This window comes from Bubalus kerabau, chromosome 12 (genome assembly GCF_029407905.1).
Source record: "Bubalus kerabau isolate K-KA32 ecotype Philippines breed swamp buffalo chromosome 12, PCC_UOA_SB_1v2, whole genome shotgun sequence".
NCBI lineage: Eukaryota > Metazoa > Chordata > Mammalia > Artiodactyla > Bovidae > Bubalus > Bubalus kerabau.
The window spans coordinates 33,665,588-33,689,001 of NC_073635.1; the positions used below are offsets into that span (position 1 = coordinate 33,665,588).

The 23,414-nt window shown below is 38.5% G+C and overlaps 1 protein-coding gene across 6 annotated transcripts in view; it reads right to left on the reverse strand.

Annotated features, from left to right (window-relative positions):
• Nucleotides 1-23,414, reverse strand: part of CDK8 (cyclin dependent kinase 8) — a 72,739-nt gene that overhangs the window by 37,756 nt on the left and 11,569 nt on the right. For 5 of the 6 annotated variants that reach the window (XM_055542512.1, XM_055542508.1, XM_055542509.1 and 2 more), the window contains exons 2-3: nucleotides 10,419-10,494; nucleotides 1,328-1,438 (exon numbers count right to left, since the gene is read on the reverse strand). In XM_055542512.1, the coding sequence (XP_055398487.1) occupies nucleotides 1,328-1,438; nucleotides 10,419-10,442 (135 nt within the window). In that variant the 5' untranslated portion in view covers nucleotides 10,443-10,494. Of the gene's footprint in view, nucleotides 1-1,327; nucleotides 1,439-10,418; nucleotides 10,495-12,151; nucleotides 12,935-23,414 lie in introns of those variants that run through there. The other variant, XM_055542511.1, reaches the window with a different exon arrangement.

Genomic DNA, 23,414 nt, shown 5'->3' on the forward strand with positions numbered 1-23,414 from the left:
AGTTCTTTCCAGGTAACTTATATAAGAATAAATTGAATCAAATCACATTTAGTCATGTAAAATAGCAATCTACAAACAACACAAAAAAACTTTTAAAAAAAAATAAATCTGAAAGCATATGAAACCAAAATAAGTTTCAATTTCTGGAGTCTGTTAAAGTTAAAATGACGGAAATGAGGATTCATCTGGAAATCAGCACAAGACTTTGAAACTTTCACTATTTTCAGAAGGTAAATTTCCTTTTACACAGTTTTACTGAGATTTGTGCTAGCTTTATTTCAAAATTTTGTACTTCCATTTATGAACTACAGCTGAATGAAAAGATATATTTTGAAAATTCTGAAATTGAGCCAGGATACAGTAATCCCTTGCATATGTTTTCTCTTTTTATTTAGCTCAATAAATGCACAGCCATGCTAATTCAGTACATATAGACAGGATGCAAAACATAGAAAAATATTTAAAGAACTTATTATGTATTAAATAGCAGAAAAATATATTTCACAATAGTGAAGTAGTTGTTAATTAATTAACGACAAAATACTGGATGTTATTTACTTGTAAAAAAAAGCAGTAAAAGTATTATATTTTACAGATGGGGAAGCTACCCCTTCAGAGTCATTAAGAGATTTGCCCTATGTCATATGACAAATAGGCCCACTAAATCTCAATCCGAATGAGTGAATCTAAGTTGCTCAATTGTGCATGACTCTTTGAGACCACAAGGACTATATCTATCTATCTATCTATCTAGTCCGTCGATGGAATTTTCCAGGCCAGAATACTAGAGTGGGTAGCCTTCCCCTTCTCCAGGGGATCTTCCCAATCCAGGGATCAAACCCATGTCTCCTGCATTGCAGGCAGATTCTTTACCAGCTGAGCCACAAGGGAAGCCCAAATCTCAATCTAGTTCTCCAAATAAATACAACATACTCAGGTCCCTACACAAGGTATTATCACCTTCTCATCTTAGATTCCCTTCACTATAGAATAAAAGGAAATACTCTGCTTTTAAACTTTACAACAAAACAGTTATTACTGTTACTTTTTTTTATGTTGTCAAAATCCACAGCTAGGAAACAGTATTGAAGAGCTGTTTATACTCTTCAGATTCTTTTGTTCTCTGCAGCATGTCAAACTGATAAGAACAAAAGTAAAAATACAAAGCAATACTCTAGCCTTCATACTTTCTCAAAAACATTCTGAGATCCCTTTTATCTTAAAATAATAACTCTAATACTACGATGAGCTCCCCAAATTGTCTCCAGTTAGTCCTGTTGATCCCCGACTGAAACCACTGCCCCACATCCACCACGGTGCGCCTTACCCAGAGGTCATGTTCGGCATAGTCAAACAGAAGCCACACTTTCCTGTCTGCGTGAGACAGAAACACCTTTTGAAGAGAGATGACATTTGGGTGCTTAAGTTCTCGAAGTAGCTGCAAAACAAAGGAGAGTCATTAAAAATCTCTGTCATAAAAGTAACATGAAAAACCCCACACTGTTTGTAACTCAAAGGCAATACAAACCTAATGGTACTCAATCCTAAAAAATCTAATAAATACTCATATAATTTTGAGATGCCCATACAAATGAATACAAATCTGTGGGCAAAAGATACTGAAAAGATATAATTGTGTAAATCTGTCAGTTTTGTTGTTATTGTTCAGTCAGCTTCCTTCTTTAATGTTTTTATTATGGTAAAATACATACAATGTAAAAATTACCATTTTATGCTACTGATGAACCTATCTGCAGGGCATGAATAGAGACTCAGACATAGAGAACAGATTTATAGACACATTGGGAGCAGGAGAGGGTGGGAGAATTGAAACAGCAGGACTGAAATATATTCGTTACCATATGTAAAATAGATAGCTAATGAGAAGCTGCTATATAACACAGGGAATTCAGCCTGGTGCTCCCTGATAACCTAGCGGGGTGGGATGGGGTAGGAGTTGGGTTCAAGAGGGAGGGAACATATGGATACCTATGGTTGATTCATGTTGATGTATGGCAGAAACCAACATAATAGTGTAAAGCAATTATCCTTCAACTAAAAATAAATATAATGTTAAAATATTATGTTGTAAACATTTTATAATAAGTAAATTTTTAAGAAATTACCATTTTAACCATTTTTAAGGGTACAATTCAGTAGCATAAGCACACTCACAATGCTATGCAGCCATCCCCAACCATCCATTTTAGAACCATTTTATCATCCTCAACAGAAATTCTGTACCTGTTAAGCGATAACTCCCCACTTTTCTCTCCGTGTGAGCCCCTGGTAACCTTTATTCTACTTTCTGTCTCTATGATTTTGCCTATTCTAGGTGCCTCACATAAGTAGAATCATTATTTGTCCTTTTGTGTCTGGCTTATTTCACTAAGCATAACTTAGTCTTTAAGGTTTATCCATGGTGTAACATATATCAAAATTTCATTGCTTTTTATGGCTGAGTACGTTCCATTCCATATATACACATTTTGCTTATTCATTCATCAGCTAACAGTCACTGGTTATTTCCACATTTTGGCTACTGTGAATAATGCTGCTATGAACGCTGGTGTATGAGTACTCAAATTCCTCCTTTCAGTTCTGAGTAAATACCTAGGAGGGGAACGGCAAGATCATATGATGACTCTATGTTTAACTTTTCCAGGAACCACCAAACTGGTTTTCACAGTAGTTTCACCATTTACATTCCCATCAGCAGTGTGTTGAGAGTTCCAATTTCTCCACACCCTCATCAACGTTTATTTACCTTCTAAAATTTTTTTTATAATAGCCACGTCCTAATAGGTATGATGTGGTATCTGCTGTGGCTTTGATTTGCACTCCCGAATGACTCATGGTGTTAAGTATCTTTTCATGTGCTTATTGGTATATCTTCCTTGGAGAAATGTCTATTCAAGTCTTTATCGTAATGTCTATTCAAGTCCACTGCCTATTTTTGAACTGGGTTTTTTGATGTTGTTATTGAGTTGTATTTCTTTATATAGTGTAGACATTAATCCTTTAGCAGTATATGATTTACAAATATTTTCTCCCATTCCACTAGTTGTCTATGTTTTGACATCACACAACGATACACTTAGATCTGTAGTTCGTAATTCTTTGAAAAACTAACTATAGTTGTCCCTCAATATCAGAGGGGGTCTGATTCCAGGACTCCCCAATATCCCACCCCACGTGGGTACCCAAATCCCCCAGTGCTCAAGTTCCTTATGTAGAATGGTACAATATCTGCATAGAACCTATGCACATCCTCCCATATACTTTTACTTAAAATATCTAATACAATGTAAACACTATACAAATAGTTGCTGGAGCATGGTAGATTCAAATTTTGCTTTTTGGAACTCTCTGGAAATTTCTTCCCCCAAATATTTCCTTTTTGCAGTTGGTTGAATCCATGGATACAAAGGGACAACTGTAACAGCAACATAAGAAAACACAACAAAACAACATTCATCACCACTGAATACCAGATGAGAACTAAGATCTGTAATTCTGTGAGATACAGTACCTATTTTCCTAGGTATTTACATTACAAAGTAAAGTTGATTAAAATTTTATAAATGTTTCATAAAATAATAAAGAGCTTGTACAAACAGAAACAACCAAGTAGAACACACTTTCAAGGGCTTATTAACCCTTGTCATCTCCTAGAAGGACATTCTTCTATTTAAAACCTTGTATCTCCTTATTTTATCTCCATTTAGCAACCCAAGTGGCCCTAATAATCCATCAGCAATCCTCCTCCACCAAGCAAAAACAAATAAAACAGCAACAATAAGAAAAAACTTCTCATGAAGCCTGATATTCTGTCTTTATCAGTTAGAAATGATTTACACCGTGCCCTGCAAATGTGTTCCAAAGACATGACAGATCTGTGAGAAAGTCAAGGTCTTAGAACTTAGGACTCCAATATCTTTTATAAGAATACTGTCACCAAAACAGGTATCAAGTAAATGTAATGTTAATAATGTATTAGGGGCTCTGAAATGAATTCACAAAACAAAGACTACGAATGGACTATATATGAAGTCATTTATATGAACAATTATTCTTTGGAAAATGATTATTCTATTTAGGAACAAGATTAAATTCAAGTTATATATTTCTACTTTTAGAACAAAACTTCAAACTTATGAAACTCTAGAGATTAAATACAAATTCTCTGAAACTTAAGCCCAATATCTAAAACTATTTGCTAATTAACAAACAAGGCCAAGAATCTGATACAGGAAAGCTGGGACTTTGGGGTCACTAGGGACCAGTCAGCTGGCTGGAAGAGGGGACCTAGTGCTAAGTTCATCTCAGTTCTGGGTCAGTGTTTTCTCCATTACCTCACAACTGGAACACACTTCTCAGCTGGGCAGCTATTTCAAATCCTCTCTGGAAACCAGCAGGGTGAAAATTATAACAAACAAACTCCAAAGCTTTGGCAAAAGCTCTCTCAAATTTTTAGAAACCTACATATAAGTAGGTTATTCTCAGGTATCGCCTGAATCTCACCTCTGAGATGAGGTTGAGTTCCTGTACTAAAAAGAAAACAGCAGCAACCATTTTACTGAGCTCTTTCCAGGTGCCAAGAATGGGACCAAGTATGTGACATGCACTATCTTACTCCATCATGAATTACCCTATGAAATATTTATACTGCTTCTGTTTTACAAAGAGGAAATGGTGGTGTAAGGAGATTAAATAATTTGCTCAAGGTCACATTCATAAGTAGTGGTTAGAATCAGGATTTAAATGCTTTCAAAGTTAATTAATTTCTAAAATACAAATCCAACACTCTGTGGTCTAATACCAACACCTCCTAAGACCTAGCCCCCAGAGGCAGTAATCCTTCATCCAGGGACACAGATATTTTAAATATATACTAGGCTGTGAACTGGACAGTGGCAGGCACTGTGTTTTGATTATCACGGGACTGCTAGTTTCAAGCACACTGCCTGGTACTTGAAAGGTATTCATTAAACACCTGGTGAATATATGAATAACTGAATTCATGAATAAACAAAATATATCAGCTAAAGGCATCGTCAACACACCCTTTGGCTTCTGAATTGTGGACTAACATCAATGCTTTCATCAAAAAAATCAATTCACTTCTATTTTTAAGAAAATCCATCTGATTGGTCAAATATTAAGTCTTTGAGGGCAATGATTTTACTAGTGAGTAAGTATGATTATTATAGTAGTAATAAAAGTGTTACAGACTTAACTGAGTTTGTGTTTGCAAATTCTTGTGTTGAAGCCCTAATCCCGGGGCCCTCAGAATGATTCTATTTGGAGATAAGACCCTGAAAGAGGCAATAAAAGTAAAATGAGGTCAGTAGGATGGGCCATAATCGAATCAGAAATGGTGACCTTAAAAGAAAAGGAGATGAGAACGCAGAGAGAGATGACCTCATAAAGAGGCCACAAGAGGGTGGCCATTTGCAAACCAAGGAGAGGTCTCACAGGAAACCAACTGTGCAGGCACCCTCCACCACTAAGAAAACACGGTTCTGGGTTGTTAAAGTCCCCCAGTCTGTAGCATTCTGTTGTGGCAGCCTGGGAAAACTAGTACAGTAAATAGCTATTACTACTGAGTACGTACAACATGCTCTCCTGGGAGCTGGGTCACTGAGGGATTGGAGCTGGCTGGAGCTGAGTCTCTGTGAGGAGCTGCCTCTAAGTAAATATTTACACTCACACACTTCCAGGGAGCTGCACTACATTTAGCAGGGCTGATTTACCCAACACCTGCCACACACCAGGCCCTGTGGTAGGTGCTACACAAGGTCCCGGGATATAAAATGTGCTGAGACCTTCCACAGAAGCCCTCTGGCAGCAGATAAATTCAAGTGGGCAGGCCATCTGCATGCTGTGGCTGCCGCAGTGATGACTGGCATCTACTGAGGAGCCAACAGGTACCCAGAGCTCACCGTGCCCTAAGAAGTGACCAATGCTCCTCATGCACAGAAACCCTATGAGATATCACTGCTCTCATTTTACAAAGAGGAAACTAAAACAGGGAAATCAGGTAACCTGAACCTGCTTTGGGTCCTACAAGCCAGGTAAGTGGTAAAGCCAGGGTAACAAGTGAAGTCAAAGTCTCTCAGTCATGTCCGACTCTGCAACCCCGTGGACTATACAGTCCATGGAATTCTCCAGGCCAGATTACTGGAGTGGGTAGCCATTCCCTTCTTCAGGGGATCTTCCCAACCCAGGGATCGAACCCAGGTCTCCTGCACTGCAGGCCGATTCTTTACCAACTGAGCTATGAGGGAAGTCCAAAGCCAAGATAAGAGCCTGGGTAATCTGGGTAGGGTCTTAACCACTCTCTGCAACCCTGTGAGGCAGTGAGCTATGAGAGGAACAAGGAGACCAGTAGCGGGGGAAAAAACTAGTAATCAACAATAAACTATCTGGAAAGCCTCACATATTTAAAAATTAAACCATGTATTTCTAAATAACCCATGAATAAAAGAAAAAACTCACAAAGAAAATGGAAATTGTACTATGTGATGATGATAATACAATGTGACAAAATTTGTCAAGAAAAAATGAAGAAAAACATAGCTTAGGGGCAAACTTATAGTCTTCACTGCCTTATTAGAAAACAATAGTTTTTTAAAATATCAATGACCTAATGGTCCACCTTAAGAAGATAAGAAAGGCAGGCCAAAAGTAAGTAGAAGAAATAATAAAGTTTAAGAGCAAAAATCAATGACACAGAGAACACAAATTACCAAGTCCACAATGAAACAGGCACACCACTATAGAGGCTACATTTATGAAAGACAGTAAGAGAATATTCTTAACCTTGTGCCAGTAAATTCAATAACGTAAACAAAATGAAATATTACATAAAAAATACAACTTAAACACAAAATGCTAAATGTGAAGATATATGGTTTGTGAATTCTGTCAAGCATCTGAGGAAAAATAATTGCCAACTGCACGGAAACTATCAGAATACAGAGGATGAAGAAAGGCTGCCTGACTTGCTCTGTGAGGACAGCACAACTTGAATACTGAAGACAAAGGCAGTACAAGAATGATAATCATAGACTAACATTCTTCAGAAGACCTAACACTCCTTAACAGCACACTGGTAAATCAAATCAAGTGATATATATAATCAAGCAGGGATTATTTCAAAACTATAAAATTGGATAAATATTAGGAAAGTAATCAATGCAGTCAGCCAATATAACAGTAAGAGGAAAAACAATACAGTCATTCTGTATACAGAACTATACAGAAGAACTATACAGTCATTTCAGAACATGTGAAAAAAGCATTTGACAAAATTCATTACCATTTACACACACAAAAAAAGGGAACTTCCTAAAGCTTGGCTGATGATATCTGTAAAAAGCCTATAGCTAGCATTTAACTTGATGGTGAAACACTGAAAACACTTTCCCCCAAGACTGGGAACAAGTAGTAAGATGCTGGCTCTTACCACCATTCAACATCTTCTGAGAGGTTCTAGCCAATGCAATAGGAAAGGAGAAAAATAAAAGAATATAGACAGAAAGAAGTAAAACTATTCCCATTTATAGATGACATAATTATTTATGTAGGAAATTCCAAGATATCACCAAACCTACCAGTGAATTTAGAAATAGAGTTTATATAATATATAGCATTTTAGGGCTTTCGTTGTGACTTGGTGGTAAAGAACCCGCCTGCCAATGCAGGAGGTATGGGTTTGATCCCTGGCCTGGGAAGATCCCACATGCCACAGAGCAATTAAACTCATGCACCACAACTATGGAGCCTGTGCTCTAGAGCCCGAGAGACATAACTCCTGAGCCCACGTGATGCAACTGCTGAAGCCTGTGTGCCCTAGAGCCCGTGCTCCACAACAACGGAAGCCACTGAGTAAGAAGCCCATACACTGCAACTAGAGAAAAGTCCACGCAGCAACGGAGGCCCAGCACAACCGAAAAGAAATAAATAAAATTATACATAAAAAAAGGATGAAGGAAATACTCAGAAAAGATATACATAAGTAAGTGGGTAAATCAGGTAAATCTAAATAAATTTGATTAAAAAAAACTTATAACATTAAAAAAATCAATCCTAAGTACAGAAGCAAAGAAGTAGAAAATATTTTAAAATAATACACACATAGTACAGAAAACATAAAGGAATGAATTTAACAACTATGTAAAGCCTCCACGCTAAAAAACTATAAAACATTGTTGACAGAAATTTTTTAAAAACCTTAAAAATGGAAAATATACCTTCTTAAGATTCATGGCTTGGAAGTTTAAGTATTATTAAGATATCAGTTCTCCCTGAACTGATGTAAACCATAATCTCAGCAGGCATTTTTTAGAAATAAAAATGACTAGCCAGTTCAACAATGTACATGCTAATTCAGAGAACCTAAAATAGCCCAAACAATCCTGAATCAAAAGAATAAAGCTGGTGGCATTATACCACCTCACTTCAAGTCTTGATGTGTGTGATGCAGAGTGATCTGGAATCAGCCATGGAGAGACAAAGAGATCAATGGAACAGAATAGAGCCCAGAAATAGTCCAACACTTACAGTCATTTCGTTTTTTACAAATATGTCAAAGGAATTCAATGGGAAAGAGTCTTTTCCAAAAATGATGCTACAATTGAACATTCGCATGGAGAGAGGGGAGGAGACATTCAAGCATTACATCAGACTACAAATAGAAATGAAGTGAACAGATCACAGACTTACAATAAAAGCTAAAATTGCAAGGCTTTAGAAGAAAACAAAGGGAAATATCTTCACAATCAGCAAACAGACGAAGATTTCTTCAATCAGACACAGAAAACAAGTCATAAAAGGAAAAAACTAGCAAATGAGACATCATCAAAATTAAAAATTTCTGCTCACCTTAGGTAGAAGAACCACGACCAAGTACAATAAAAATAAGGAGTACTCCTTACTGTGCTTAACTGCATTTACAATTATCAACACAGATAAAAAGCTAAGAATGTTTCTGAAATGAATGGAGTGTTGATTTAAAAACTTTTTGTTGACGAATAATAAAGACAGAGGAAAGCACATGAATGGTAAGTGCACAGCTCAGTGAGTTTTCACACGTGAAACCCACATGACCAGACCCAGGGCAAAACCAAGAAACAGAACATCACTAGATCCTGAAAGCTCCCTTGTCTGTCCTTCTGCTCCCTCTCTGCCCCTCCGAAGGTCATCACTATCCTGATGTCCAGCATCACTCACCATATTGCAATGGATTTTAATTCTTTACAACTGACTGGAACACAGAGAATAGTAGAAGTTGCAGAACTGACAGTTAATGAACAGGTATCTTACCTCAAGATTCAAGAGTATGAGAATTTTATCAATGAAATGAAATACAGTTTTCATTACAGCATACCTTTGGTTAAGAACGCCCTCCATCTCACTCCTATTCTTCCCTTGTGGGGATAATACTTACATGGCCTCCAAAATCTGAAACCTTCCTCGATTCTCTAGTTATGTATATATACCCTTTTCCCAGTCACTTCTATCACAGTGCCTGTTATATTGTTCCTGTAAGAGTTATGAGTCTCCTTTCTCATCAGTGTGTAAACACTTAAGGCCAGGGTTCTTGACTTTTCTAAGTTTCTATACTTTAACTTGGTCTAGTTGCTGTCAACATGATACAAAATAATTGACTATTAGTTGAAAACCCAATGGTATAGAAGCTGTTAAATGAGTAAAATTATTTAAATTAATACCTCCAGGCCATAACAGCCTATATCTGTAGAAAGAGGGCTGAAAGCAATACAAGTAAAGACTATTATATTATAATACATATTTTAGAATATTCTGACTAGAGACTGGAAAGATAAGTCTGGACCCATAGTTTCCCAATGGTAAAAAGTGAAGTAAAAGCTCACTTTAAATGTACGAATAATTATTTGGTAATGCATTAACATGAATATTTTCCTGTGGAATCAAAATGAGATTTTAATTACCATATGGCAATGATATACATATGCAAAAGAATAGACAGAAACAATGAAAATCAAATAATCTCATTTTAAGTTCATAAGTAATGGCAATAACTTCATCTTATTAAAATAGAAACATGAATTTTATATGAATTAACATATAATAAATACTTTTATTACACACAATGAAATAAGAATAACTGGATCCTTATCTATTTAGTGACTTTTTTGGGAAAATATATCTATTTATATAAACAACTGAGACTTAATCCCAAATCAATTAATTTATATAGCAATTTTTGCTAGAACTACATACCATCTTTACACTTTTCTATAAATAGTTGATATGAAAAATACTTCTCAACTTTCAATTAATGTGTGTTTGTGACAAACACAATTCAGAGACTTATATAATTGATACGCATAAGTCAGTTGATAATGATGATAAAAAAGAGCTTCACTTACTGCTATTTCTCTACATGCCGACATAGAGATCCCAGTTCCTTCTATTTGTTTTAAAGCATAGTCTTTATCATCTTTCCTGTGAAAACAAAGTGATTTTAATATATAAATAAATCTAAATGTACATTCATTTTAATATATATAAAGAAATAGGAATCACATACACTTTGACACTCTTCATATATAATCACATAATTTCACATAGGAAAAACTTTTTAGATAATCCAGCACAATCACATTATTTGATGAGGGAAGTTATAGTCAAAGGAATAAAAAGACCTGTCCAAGGCTCTATGCTTATTTGCACAGAAGAGAAAGAAGATTCCAAAATGAAGCTCCTGACTTCCACCAAGTAAGGTTCTTTCTGCTTTAATATGTGTGTGTGTGTGTGTACATGTGTGTACATGTACACAATGCATATAAAGTAAAACTTGCTTTCTTAAAACCCACTCAGATATTAAGGGGTCAAAAAAGTTAAGAAATGAATGCATCTCTCATGAAGTACAAAATGGTTATGATTTAAAACATGTTGTAGTTCATATCCCCAGATACCTTCAAAGAGCTTCACTCAGCTTGTGTTTGCTGAGCAGTCACTGTCTCCAGAACTGGGGATTGACTGGGGTTCCCACCTCCATGGTGGAGCTTTCTGTGTGTACCGGTGGTGAGAGGTAACTAACCGGCCCACTACAGGATATGTGCTAAGGCGCAACCCGCAGAGGTGACCCAAAAGTCATGCTGTGGAGACCTAAGCCAAGTCTCCTCAGCGGAAATCCCAACTAACCAAGGCTGAAAGACAGTCCTCAGACCTTCTGGACTGGGGACACTTTTTCTCTCTTGGGTGTCACTGAAGACCCTGTGAAGAGGTTCTATCAATATTAACCCTCTTAGCATTTAAAAATGGGAACTGTTAAAAACACAGCCCACAAAAGCACACACCCACTAGCCATCAGAGCAATGGCATCATCACCTGCCTCGTCACCTTTGAGAAAAACCCACTGTACACTCATGAGAAGCAGAGTGAGGAAAAGCAAAGAATACAGCACTATTGTGAAAATAGTGTTGACCCTGCAGATCCTCTGAAAGGATTTTGGGGACACCTAGGGCTTCCCAGATCACACTCTGAGAACTGTGCTGTGCTAAAAGGGAAACAGTGTGCCTTGTCACCTGAAGGGAGGGAAAAGCATTTGAAAAACAGTCACATTAAATAACTGGAGATGAATCTGGGGATATAATTAGGAACCAGATCATACAAGTCTTTTTACTCCAAGAACAAGAGGAGGTGCTCCATTCAAGATTTTTAAACAGGAGAATAGCAATCCTCCTTTGGGGAAAACATCTTTGCCTACCTTTCTTGAATGCTAGGGAGGTGTGTGTTGGGGGTGGGGGGTGGGGGGGAGAAGGACAGGAGGCTGAGAGATCAGTTAAGTCAACAGTGTTAGAATGACTCAGGTGAGAGGTGATGCTGGCTGCTGCAGAGGAGATGGCTGGAGCCACGTGAGGCAGCACCGCAGCCCACAGCATAGAATCCTGGGGCTGAGAATGGAGGAGTCATCACAGACGATGACTCCTGCCTCAGCGAACAGGCTAACAGCATCATTCACAGGTCAGAGGGAACAGGAAGATGAGCGCTCCGCCGTGTGCAGGCTGAGTCTGATACTTGTGGGACACCTACGTGGGAGTGCCAAGCTGAACAGACCTGTCCAAAGAGAAAGCTGAAGATATTAGAGTGTACATACCATCATCCAAGTCAGCAGAGTACATGAGGGGAGATCAGAGATGAGGAATGGCAAGAAAAAGAATTTCAGAAATGGGCAGAATAGTAAACAGTATCCAAAGCTGCAGAGAAGCCTAGTAAGGTGAGGACTGAGCAGCGTCCGCTGAATTTAGCAATGATGAAGTCACCGAGGGATGCTGGACTAGGCAAAAATAGCTGCGGTGACGCAGCAGCAGAGTCTACACTGCAGAAGCTGAGCAATGACTTGGGCATTAAGTCAACTGAGACGTAGGTGATTCTTTTACGGTGATAAAATAAGGCAGCAGTTGGAGTAGTACACAGATTAAACATTTTTTAAGATGTAACAGACTCGAGTATGTTAAGTACTGAGAGGAAGAGCCCAGAGAAAAGGAAATGAGAGGGGAAAAGGAGAAAAGCAGACTGAAATGGTGGGGGGAGGAACTAGATTGCAAGCGAGGTCAAATGCTTCTCCATCATATCACTAACAGGAAGACTAAGGAGGATATAGGTGCAGAGGGGTGGGTTCAGAGGCAAAAGCCAGGGAGTTCTCATTCTGATGGCTTTCATATTTTTCCGATGTTGGAAATGAGGTCAAATACTAACAGAAAGGGCAGGGTGATAGAGCTGGGGTTCTGAAAAGACTGAAGGTTTGACTGAACAAAGGGGTAACTCCTTAGAAAATCAATTAATTTTATTTAACACTTTATTATTTTAAATTATTAAGTCTGCTTGGCTTTATCTTTGCTTACATATTTACACCTTATCTTTAGTTGCAAAAACAAATCCCAATGACATTATTTTTCTGAAAAGAGATTTGTTTTATGACAATCAGATCTACAAGTACTTTCTAGCAAAGCACACAAATGGGCACACATTATATTAAAAATACATTAAGAATATCTATACTTAATGTTCACCAAGTTGGAATGATGTCTGAAAACTTAAAGGGGGCATTAAAGAGAGTAACACAAAAACAAAATGAAATTGGGATCAGAATAAATCTACCAGGGATTAGACAGTTCATGTGCAAGGTACTAATTTAAACAGATGGTCAACCCAGGAGTGTAACAGGTTGTTATATCTACTGCTGAGGATGACTTCCTAAACTAGAGCCCTCTGTGGAGAGAATGAGCAGTGGGGAAGGAAAAAAACCAAAGACTAACTCATTCACCCCCCTTAACAATCACCTCTGGACTTTCTCTTCTTTAAAAACTGCCTTGTGAAAATTTCTTCAAAATGAACTAAAAATTTTGAATCTGCAATCATTTCTCTCCCTCACCCCAAGTAATTACATGTTTTTATCTTTTAAAAAGTTATAAGAAAGAAAAGTAAATGGGAGAACACTTTAAAAAAAAAAACAAACCTTAAAAGATGTGTGATTATCAAAAAGGCAACAACCTCTTAAAACTCACCTAATTACCATAACATAACAGTACTTGGTGATGTGCGGAGCACATTTCTTTAACCACAAAGGCAGACTAGAGAGGAAAAGGAGTCCCAATCTAGTTGTAGTAGTCAGACTATCAATAATAACTGCAGTACAGGGTTCTATATAAAGTACTATAAACACAGGGGATGTTCAGCTATACCTTGAAGGGTTGAAGGAAAGCTTCTGCAAGAGTATACTTAAGCAGAAGGTCTTAAGACTAAAGAAGCTTGTCAGGAAAGGAAAGAGGGGTTGGGGAAAGAAATGAGTAGTTACATGAGACACCCCAGGAAGGTAGAACAGCATGAACAAAAATACTGAGGCACAGGCAGGGTCTGGCTGCTTGGAGAACAGCAAAGATGAGCAGCAGCTGCGTAAAATCATGGAAACACGCGGACAGCCCCGAGGTCTGCCTGCTTTCAGAGGCAGGGTGGGAGCAGAACTTTCACGTCAGCTGTCTCCAAAGGGTGCAGAGTATGTGTGCCTCACCTCAAGGAGTGTACAAAACAAATGAGGACGACAAAAGAACATTATTACATTTAAAGATAAGCAAACAAAGCTAGAGAAAGTATGTCATGTGACATGAGCAAAAAGTGGAGGGTACAGCCACGATGAACACTTGCCTTTAACAGATGGGGGGGTGGAGGTAAGTTAATGGCTGCAAAGGAGTGCTTACAAAAATGAGCAGTGTTTTGGTAAAACAGAGTACTGAACACACATATCAAACTTGACTCCCCTCCTACACCCTACTAAAACTATGGAAAAGGCACAAACTTATAAGGAAGAAAAATGGGAGAGAAGATGGCATAGAAATTTGGAAACAAGAACAAAAAGTAACGGATGACAAAGATCCAAAAAAACGGAAGAAGCTGATAGAAAGCTGAGCACCACCTGGATTTTCAGAGTCAAATCCTCAAAGCTGAGACCTGACAAGACAATATCCCTCTGGAAGCAGAGCTGGCTAGGCAGAAGATAAACTGAGGAGAGAGCCTAAGAAACAGCAGTAAAACACAGAGAAATGCGAAAGAAAAACAGAGAAATCAGAGAACCAGTCCAGGGAATCCAAACAATTAGGAGTTTCAAAAAAAAAAAAAAGAACAGAAAAGAGGCAAAAAACTTACAAAGTAATTCAAGAAAACTCCGGCAACTGAAGGACAGGATTTGTAACACTGCAAGGGTTCAATGAGTTCCCATCACAAATGAAAGCCCACCCACATCAAGACACAATATTTAGGTATTTCAGAAAAGTGGAGACAAGCGGCAGATTTTACAAGCGTCCAGTGAAGATGGGTAATGGGCCACCTAAAAAGGATCAATGTTATTCAGCCACAAGAAAGAAGGAAATCCTGCCACTTGTGATAACTTGGATTACGTGTGGATCTTGAAGACACCATGCTGCTGCTGCTGCTAAGTCGCTTCAGTTGTGTCCAACTCTGTGTGACCCCAGAGACGGCAGCCCACCAGGCTCCCCGTCCCTGGGTTTCTCCAGGGAAGAACACTGGTGTGGGTTGCCACTGCCTTCTCCAATGCATGAAAGTGAAAAGTGAAAGTGAAGTCGCTCAGTCGTGTCCAACTCCTAGCGACCCCATGGACTGTAGCCTACCACGCTCCTCCATCCATGTGATTTGCCAGGCAAGAGTACTGGAGTGGGCTGCCATTGCCTTCTCCAGACACTATGCTAGGTGAGATAAATCAGACAGAGAATATCATTTACATGTGCAGTCTCCTGTAAATAGAGAAAGCAGAAGAGTGGTTACCAGGGGCTCGGGGACTGGGGAGGTATTGTTTAAGGGTAAAACTTGCAACCAGCAGACAAAAAAAAATCCTGGAGATCTATGAACAGCACAGTGTACTATAAACTTCAAAGTTGCTAAGAGACTATATCTTAATTATTTCCATCACAAAAAAAGAAATTATGTGATGTAATAATTCTGGTTAACATAATTTTCCAGAGCTGTTCAACCTTATCACTGATGTAAACAACTATCTTCCCTTGCCAGATACTTAACCAGCTCTACATGCTCTCAGATTAGGTGTTTGGCTATTTCTGAAGTAACATTAGGGAAAGCCTGCACTTGAGCTCCCATGGAAATGGCCTTGCCATGTTCTGCAGTAAAACTCCTTGGATCCACAGCTCTCAGTAACAATGACAGACCACTTCCTCAAATTACTGGAAGACTGTCCAGCTAGAGACCCCAAATTGAGGATTCCTAAGAATCATCAAGAAGACAATCTCAGAATAAGAAAATTATTCTGAGATTAATTTTCTACCCGAGACCTTTAAATCTAGTGGCCTGAGAGAGACGGCTTCCACCCTCAGCAATTACAGAACAAAATCTAAATAGTTAGAACCAAAGATTGTCAGGCTTTAATCTTCATGTTCTCTTTTTTAGTTCTTTCCCTTCCTCTCTGCTGCTTTAAACTTCTGAATTGTTAACAGACACTTATTGTTTCTAACAATGATACCCATAATATTGCTCTTTGCACCCCGAGTCACTCCTTGCATGAGTCTTATTCCCGGGTACAATTTGCTCAGAAGTTCACTAAAATTTGCAAATAGGCCAACTATTGAAATTGGTAGCCATTCTTTTGGGTGCAACTCAGCTCATTCTAGTTCTTGGATACTCAAGTACTAAGCAATTCTTTCAAATAGCCAACTAAAAACAGTAAACAAGACAAACAGCCCTTATGATGTTAAACCTAGGATGGTTTGTCTATGCCCAAACCACACTTGGGACCTTGGTGCTTGGATTACAAACGGTTAACAATCTCTCAGCATTTGCAGTGCGCTAGAGCTCAGGTGCCATCTCCAGAGTCTTCCAGTGCACAGCCACTTTAGCTTCAGAGGGCTCAGTAACTAACCTTACAACAGAAAGTATTCATAAAGTACTGACTTTGGTTAACAGTAGCTGAGGCTTTCCGAACAGTCTCCTGGTCAGCAGAATCCCAGCACAGTCGAGAGCTGGATTTCACAGAACAATGTCCCTCAGGGCTGAATCTGGCCAAAAAGAAGGCCTGAGAAAGTGAAAATAAACCCCACTGATAATCAATCTCTGATATCTCTCAGAAATTAGTGGCAAGGCCAGTAGAAAAGGCAAGCAAGAAATGGAGTTTTGCCCAAGGCTACAGCAGAATGGCAAAAGGACTAGAACGGCCCTTTTCTGAGCGATGACTGCTCTGACTGATGATGTCCAGCTCTGCTTCGCTCCTCCCGCCTTGAGCAGAGTACTGAGGCACCCAATTACCAAACAACCCCCCCCCACCACGCCAGGATCCAGCCCATAGCTGGTCTCCTCAGTTCTTCCTTAGAATCATTCCACCCACCCTCACCTAGAAGACCCCCCTGCTCTGGGAGCCAGGTGTGCGCCCACCCTTGCTGCAGCAGACCAATAAACTCTAGTACTGGTGTATTCCTGTGGCCTGTATCATACAGGATGTCCAATTATCTTACACGAAGTTACAATGCATTAAAGCAAACTGAACAACAGTCCCTTTCATTTAAATCGGGTCAGCTCTCAGAGAACACATTCTAGCTAGCCATGCTAAGTTTTGCTTAAAATTCCTTTTCAGGTTAACACGTTGGCTCTTTCAATCATTCTGACAAATGGAATCTGCAACTTTTTGGTTAATTACATTAGTTTATTTAAAAGATTATTAGAACTACTAACTCTTGATTTGGGGGACGTTCCTGTGCTTGGCACTGTTATAGTTCCTAAGATTTACCAATGAACAAGACAGACCCAACAGGAGTTACTTCCATGTTTCTCGGGAGCTCCAGATGCCAAGCTCCGGGAAGTTACAAAGCTTCTTGCAAACTTAGCTATGAATCTCTCTCCTCTGCATTATCGTGAGGGATTCAAGCCCAGTTTGTTAGCTCTCATACTTCAAATACATCTTTATCTTGTTTGGAAAAAAGCTACGTAAAGTTTAAAAAGTATTTCTAAGCTTGGAGACTAGAAAGAAACTCCTGGTCCTTTCTGTCTGTTTAGTTACGAGATTACAGTAAAAGGATCAGATACCACTAAATGTACACTTGGAGTACAACAGGTGAATATTTTTTAAATGTTCAGGTGTATTCACATGCCTGATGTGATGCTCCTTTTAAGAAGAAAATCTTTGGGGCCAAGCAGAAATAAATTGGGCAGATATGCAAAATAGCAGGAAAGACCAGTCATTAGGGAGTTAAGGATTACACATTAATTTCTCTTTTCAGTGTTGCTCATTTCTTCTAGCATGAATATTAAGGAGAAAAAGAATGATTATAAATTACCAGTGCCAAAATACAGTTCTTGAAGTCAAGATGCCGTGATTATAACTTTATTCTTCACAGAGCTGTGTTCAAAAAAAATGACACTGGGAAGACGACTTAAGAAACATGGGTTGGTTGTTTACTTTGATGGAAACCCCCACATTTAATGATATCTGATCACATTACTGTCGATATATTTAAAACGCATATGTAAATACATGCACATATATATATATACATGTACACGTATGTAGATAAAAACTTTCACATACATGAGACAGACAGACATATATACATCCCAAAATACATGTGTCTATGTACATGCAGAGGAAGAGGAAGAAGAAAATCATTTTTTATGTAGTTAAGTTACTGACTGGCCATAGGACTGTTTTAACTTAAACAGCTATGAGAACAATTATACACGTGCTTCATGAAGAAAAAAGCATGGTGGTTATTATATAGTTTACATAGCTATGACAGATTATCCTTTATATGGCAAGTGTCGTTTAATAATGACTCGAGCTGTTGTTACATATTCTATGAACAACCAAGAAAACAGGTGATACCTTAAAACAAAAGATTACTTGAACTTTCAAGCTTTATTTGTAGCATTCACAGATCTACAACCTTTTAATTATGCAAAAATGAAATACAGTGAAGAGGCAACTGTGTGTAAAAACTATGATTTAACAAATTAACATTCTGAGTGGTTGGAAATCAAGAGAAAAGGCACAATCAACTTCAGGAAAGGAGGAGGGCTATCATCAAAAAATCCACAAACAAAAAATGCTGGAGAGGGTGTGGAGAAAAGGGAGCCCTCTGCACTGTTGGTGGGAATCTGAGTTGGTACAGCCACCATGGAGAACAGTAAGGAAGTTCCCCCAAAATTAAAAATAGAGCTACCATATGACCTAGCAATCCTACTCCTGGCCATATATCTGTAGAAAAGAATAATTCAAAAAGATACATGCACCCCAATGTTAGCTGTTTAGCCAGGACACAGAAGCAACCTAAATGCTCATCAACAGATGAACGGATAAAGAAGATATGGTACATATATACAATCGAATATTACTCAGCCATGAAAAGGAGCAAACTTGGGTCATTTATAGTGATGTGGATGAACCTATATTCTGTCACACAGAGTGAAGTAAGTCAAAATGAGAAAAACAAATATTGTACATTAATGCATATATATGGAATCTAGAAAAACGGTTCTGATAAACCTACAGGGCAGGAATAGAGGTGCAGACGTAGAGAACAGGCTTGTGGACACAGGGTGGAGAGGAGGGGGTGGGATGGACTGAAAGTAGCATTAATATATATATACTATAATGTGTAAAATAGGTAGGGGGAAGCAGCTTTATACCACAGAGAGCTCGGCTCAATGCTCTGTGATGACCTAGAGGGTGGGAAGGGGGGGCGCGGGAGGGAGGCGCGAGAGGGAGGGGATATGTGTATACACAGCTGACTCACCCTGTTGTACAGTAAAAACTAATACAACATTGTAAAGCAATTATATCCCAATTAAAAAATAAAGTATACGGGACGATATACATAGTTCATGTATGTGTGCATACTACATCATTCTATTTATTTATTTAAAATTTTCATCACACCAAGTGGCATGTGATTGATCTCAGTTCCCCAACCAGAGATTAAACCCTCACCCTCCGCAGTAGAAGCATGGAGTTTTAACCAAAACGTCCCATCATGGAAGTCCCAAAAAGGAAACAAGTGTCCTCGATTTTTACATCCAAAGGGTCCTAGAAACAATGACTCTGACCTTCCACTCTGTGCCCAGGGCTGACTATACTTCAAATCTATCCCTTCACTTTCCAAGTTGAAAGACCCAAATCCTTTCAGTTTACATACTATGGTACTCTTCTCCCAATCATTTTATCGTATTTGCCTTTCTCCAGAGCTATTCTAGTTCTTGTCTTCCTACAACATGACGATGCTTGTCAAAAGCAAAAAGGTCTCATGATTTTGTACAATGGTAGGATTACATTTTCCACTTTGTTTTCAACACATGGTCTAATGATACAGTGAACACAGTAGTCCCCCCTCTTACCAGCGTTTTCAGTTACTCGTGGTCAACCACAGTCTGAAAATATTAAACGGAAAATAAACAATTCGTAAGTTTTAAACTGCATGCCGTCCTGAGCAGCATGATAAAATCTTGCGTCTCGCCAAGGATGAGGATCACTTCTCTGTCAAGTGTACCATGCTGTTAGTACATGGGAGAACACAGGAAATACGCCACTATCCAAGGTTTCAGGCATCTTCCAGGAAGCCTGGAGTGTATCCCGTCTGGATAAGGAGGGGACTACTATTTCATCTGCTCAACTCCCTGACACGTGTTTTTCTAGAGATAACTTCCCCCTGCAATTCTTTGGAACCCACTCAAACACTTTCAACAAGAACAAATGTATTGGTACAACCAGATCCTATCAATAAGCACTGTTTACTAAGCTGAGCATCAACACTGCATTGACTTAGAGCAATGACAAATGTCTCAATCTATAGAATGGGTCCTCTGGTCACCTGAAATCAACAAATATTTACAGTACTTACTATCTACCCTGTACTGGCAAATACAGGCAAGTCTCTTATGGCATGAGTTTTTACAACACAATATGGTTATAACATCACCAATTAATTAGGGGGGAAAAGTCTCCACACAAAAGCATTATTACGATGCAAACTGGAATCAGCACAGAGTAAACAGGAAAAATAATAGTTGCATGCAAAGAACAGGCACACACAGATGCATTGTTTGACTGTCTGGGTGTTCTTCTGGAATGGAATTGTTTTGTTTACCCAAGCATTCTTTTATTCTTTTACCACTGGTAATGGTAGCAGTATTACCAGCAAGACTGCTCAATCAGGGACAAAGGTTGGGAACCTCAACCTTCTGAGTAGACTAAATGGTAAAGAAGCAAAGTTTATTTCTGTCCTGTTTAGTCAACAGATGTATTCCTCTTAGAATACAACTATAAAAATACTTATATCACAGCCAAGTCCAACAAAAGCCCTCTAGCACCCATACCCCAGTGAAAGAGCTGTTTTTATAAGAGATTTTTGGTAAGAGATTTCTCAGAAACACAATCATGACATCATAGGCAGAAGCATTGTAAGTTACTATCTGCAAAAAGACATATTTAGGAAAACTGCCTACTAATAAACATCACAAATTCTTCCTGAAAAATACAAATTAGCATAATTGGGCACTGGAGAAATAGTGGAACCACAAACAATAGAACCAGTGAGATTAATTTAATAAATATGTTAAAATATGTATAATTTACATGGCCCTATGAGAGCCTGAAAACTTTCTTTACATGCTTTATCATATACTATACAAAGGATCTCTGTGGGATGAATCTATTTTTATAGACAAGAAATCCACAGTGCTCAGAAAGATTAAATGAATTGATCCAGCTGGTATACTGCATGTCAATCTCATATCTAATACTGCTATGAGAATAAAAATTAGTTAAGTGTTCTCACCCATAAGGATAGCTATATTAAAAAAAAAAAAAAAAGGTTGGGGTGGGAAGAAAGTGTTAACAAAGATGTGGAGAAACCGGAACCCTTGCGGGTTGCTAGTGGGAGTGTAAAACGGTGTGGCCACTGAGGACACAGTCTGGCGGTTACGCACAAGGCCAGCGCTCAGGCACCATGTGATCCAGAAACTCCACTCCTAAGTGTATATCCAAATCCCACATTTGTATGTATATCCTAAGCGCATGTATATCCAAGGAACTGAAAGAAGGGACTCAGATGCACACCAATGTTCACAGCTGCCTTACTCATAATAACCAAAAAGTGGAAACGACCCAACTATCCAACAACTGATGAGTGACAAAATGCGATACATGCGAAACCATGGCTGGGCCTTAAAAACGTTGCATTAAGTCAAAGAAGCCGGTCACAAGAAACCACATATTGTATGATTTCATTTCAATGACATGTCCAGAACAGGCAAATCCAGACAGAAAGTAGATTAGCGGTTGCCTAAGGCTGGAGGGTTGGAGGGTAAGTGGAACGACTGCTAATGGCTGCAGGGTTTCTTTCGGGGGGATGAAAATATTCTAAATTAGATTGTGGTGACAACCACACAACTCTGTGAATATACCATAAACAGTGAGCTGTACACTTCAAACAGGCGAGCTGTACGGTATGTGAATCATACCTCACTAAAGCTATCAGAAAGCTTTATGAACTAAAAATGCATAACTTCTTGACAGGTTTCACTAATATTTTCTGCATGAAGACTACTAGTATTGAATTTCTCTACTTAATACATTACAACTAAATCAAAAGTACTTTTTAAACACTTAAAAATGAGTCACTATTTTAACAAATATTATCTTACATTCCAAAACATTTCAGGGATAATCATAGTACAGAATTTCACCAAGGAAAAATGTAATTGTGCTGCATTCTGATTTGAAAATCAGCAAGGATACTTAAATTCGGTGAGTTCAGCTTTACAAAGTGCAACGGAAATAGAGCAAATGCTACATTATCCAAATCAAATAAAGGTTAAAAAGTGGTAAGGTTGGTTAGTATTTCTGGCTTGCATTGAAAACTTTAAGCATTTAAAGTTAACATAAGGTTGAATCACCCTTCAGAACTGAATGGGCCCCATCCCTTCAAAAAAAAAAAAGTGCAAAAGAGCAACAGGTGAAGTAGGAGATGTGTATGCTACTCTGACAGGCTTCTTTATGTTTTTCATGTATGCACGTCCAAGCACACATCAAGGCTCTGCGGAGGTTAGCTAGTCTTGGCTAAAAACAGGACAATAGTTAACTTTCAGTTCCAGGGTATCTGGTTTAAACTCTCAAGAAGTGCTGGACGCATCTGTACTAAAATAGGTTTTCAGATAAAAAGATGAAATGTTTGCATACTTTTTCAGCTTCTTATCTGTCTATAAGAAGTACTTTCCAACTTCTGTTGAGCAGATATTATGTAAATGAAGAAAATGTTTAGCTGAACTTAAGACTTAAAAAAAAAACTCTTCCAAATTCATAAAACACATCAGAACTGTCTTATAGATAATCAGGTGCCTGCCTACTGACATAAACAATTACCACTGCTGAATACACAAAGTTAAGCAATTCCACTGGCAACAGAAGAGGTTCCAGTTTTCCGTCTACAGAGGCAAGCCCAGAGGGGAATACGACTGAGACCGGAGACAAGGAACAAGGAACAAGGTCAAAGTCAAAATCAGTACAAAACAGAAAAAAAGCAAGCCAAAAAGGGGTGAAAAGGAAAAGACTGGGTCGATGCTGGTCAGGGAATGAAAAGATGACCAAAGTCAAGCAACAGGAAACAGAGAGAAAGCTCATTTGAGCAACAGAGGAGTACACGCAGTCAGGCTGAACAGGTGGCTGGAGGGAGACGCTCCATCAAGAGCTCCAGTCACATGCAACAGAACAGAGTTCAACAGCAGTGTTCAGCTGGAACAGAGAAATCTCATGAACATGAACACAAAATAACACGTGAACTTCATAATGACTGCAATTTTAAATGTCCACAAGTCAATTTCTTTATGCCAACCAGCAATCTAAAATACCTCGG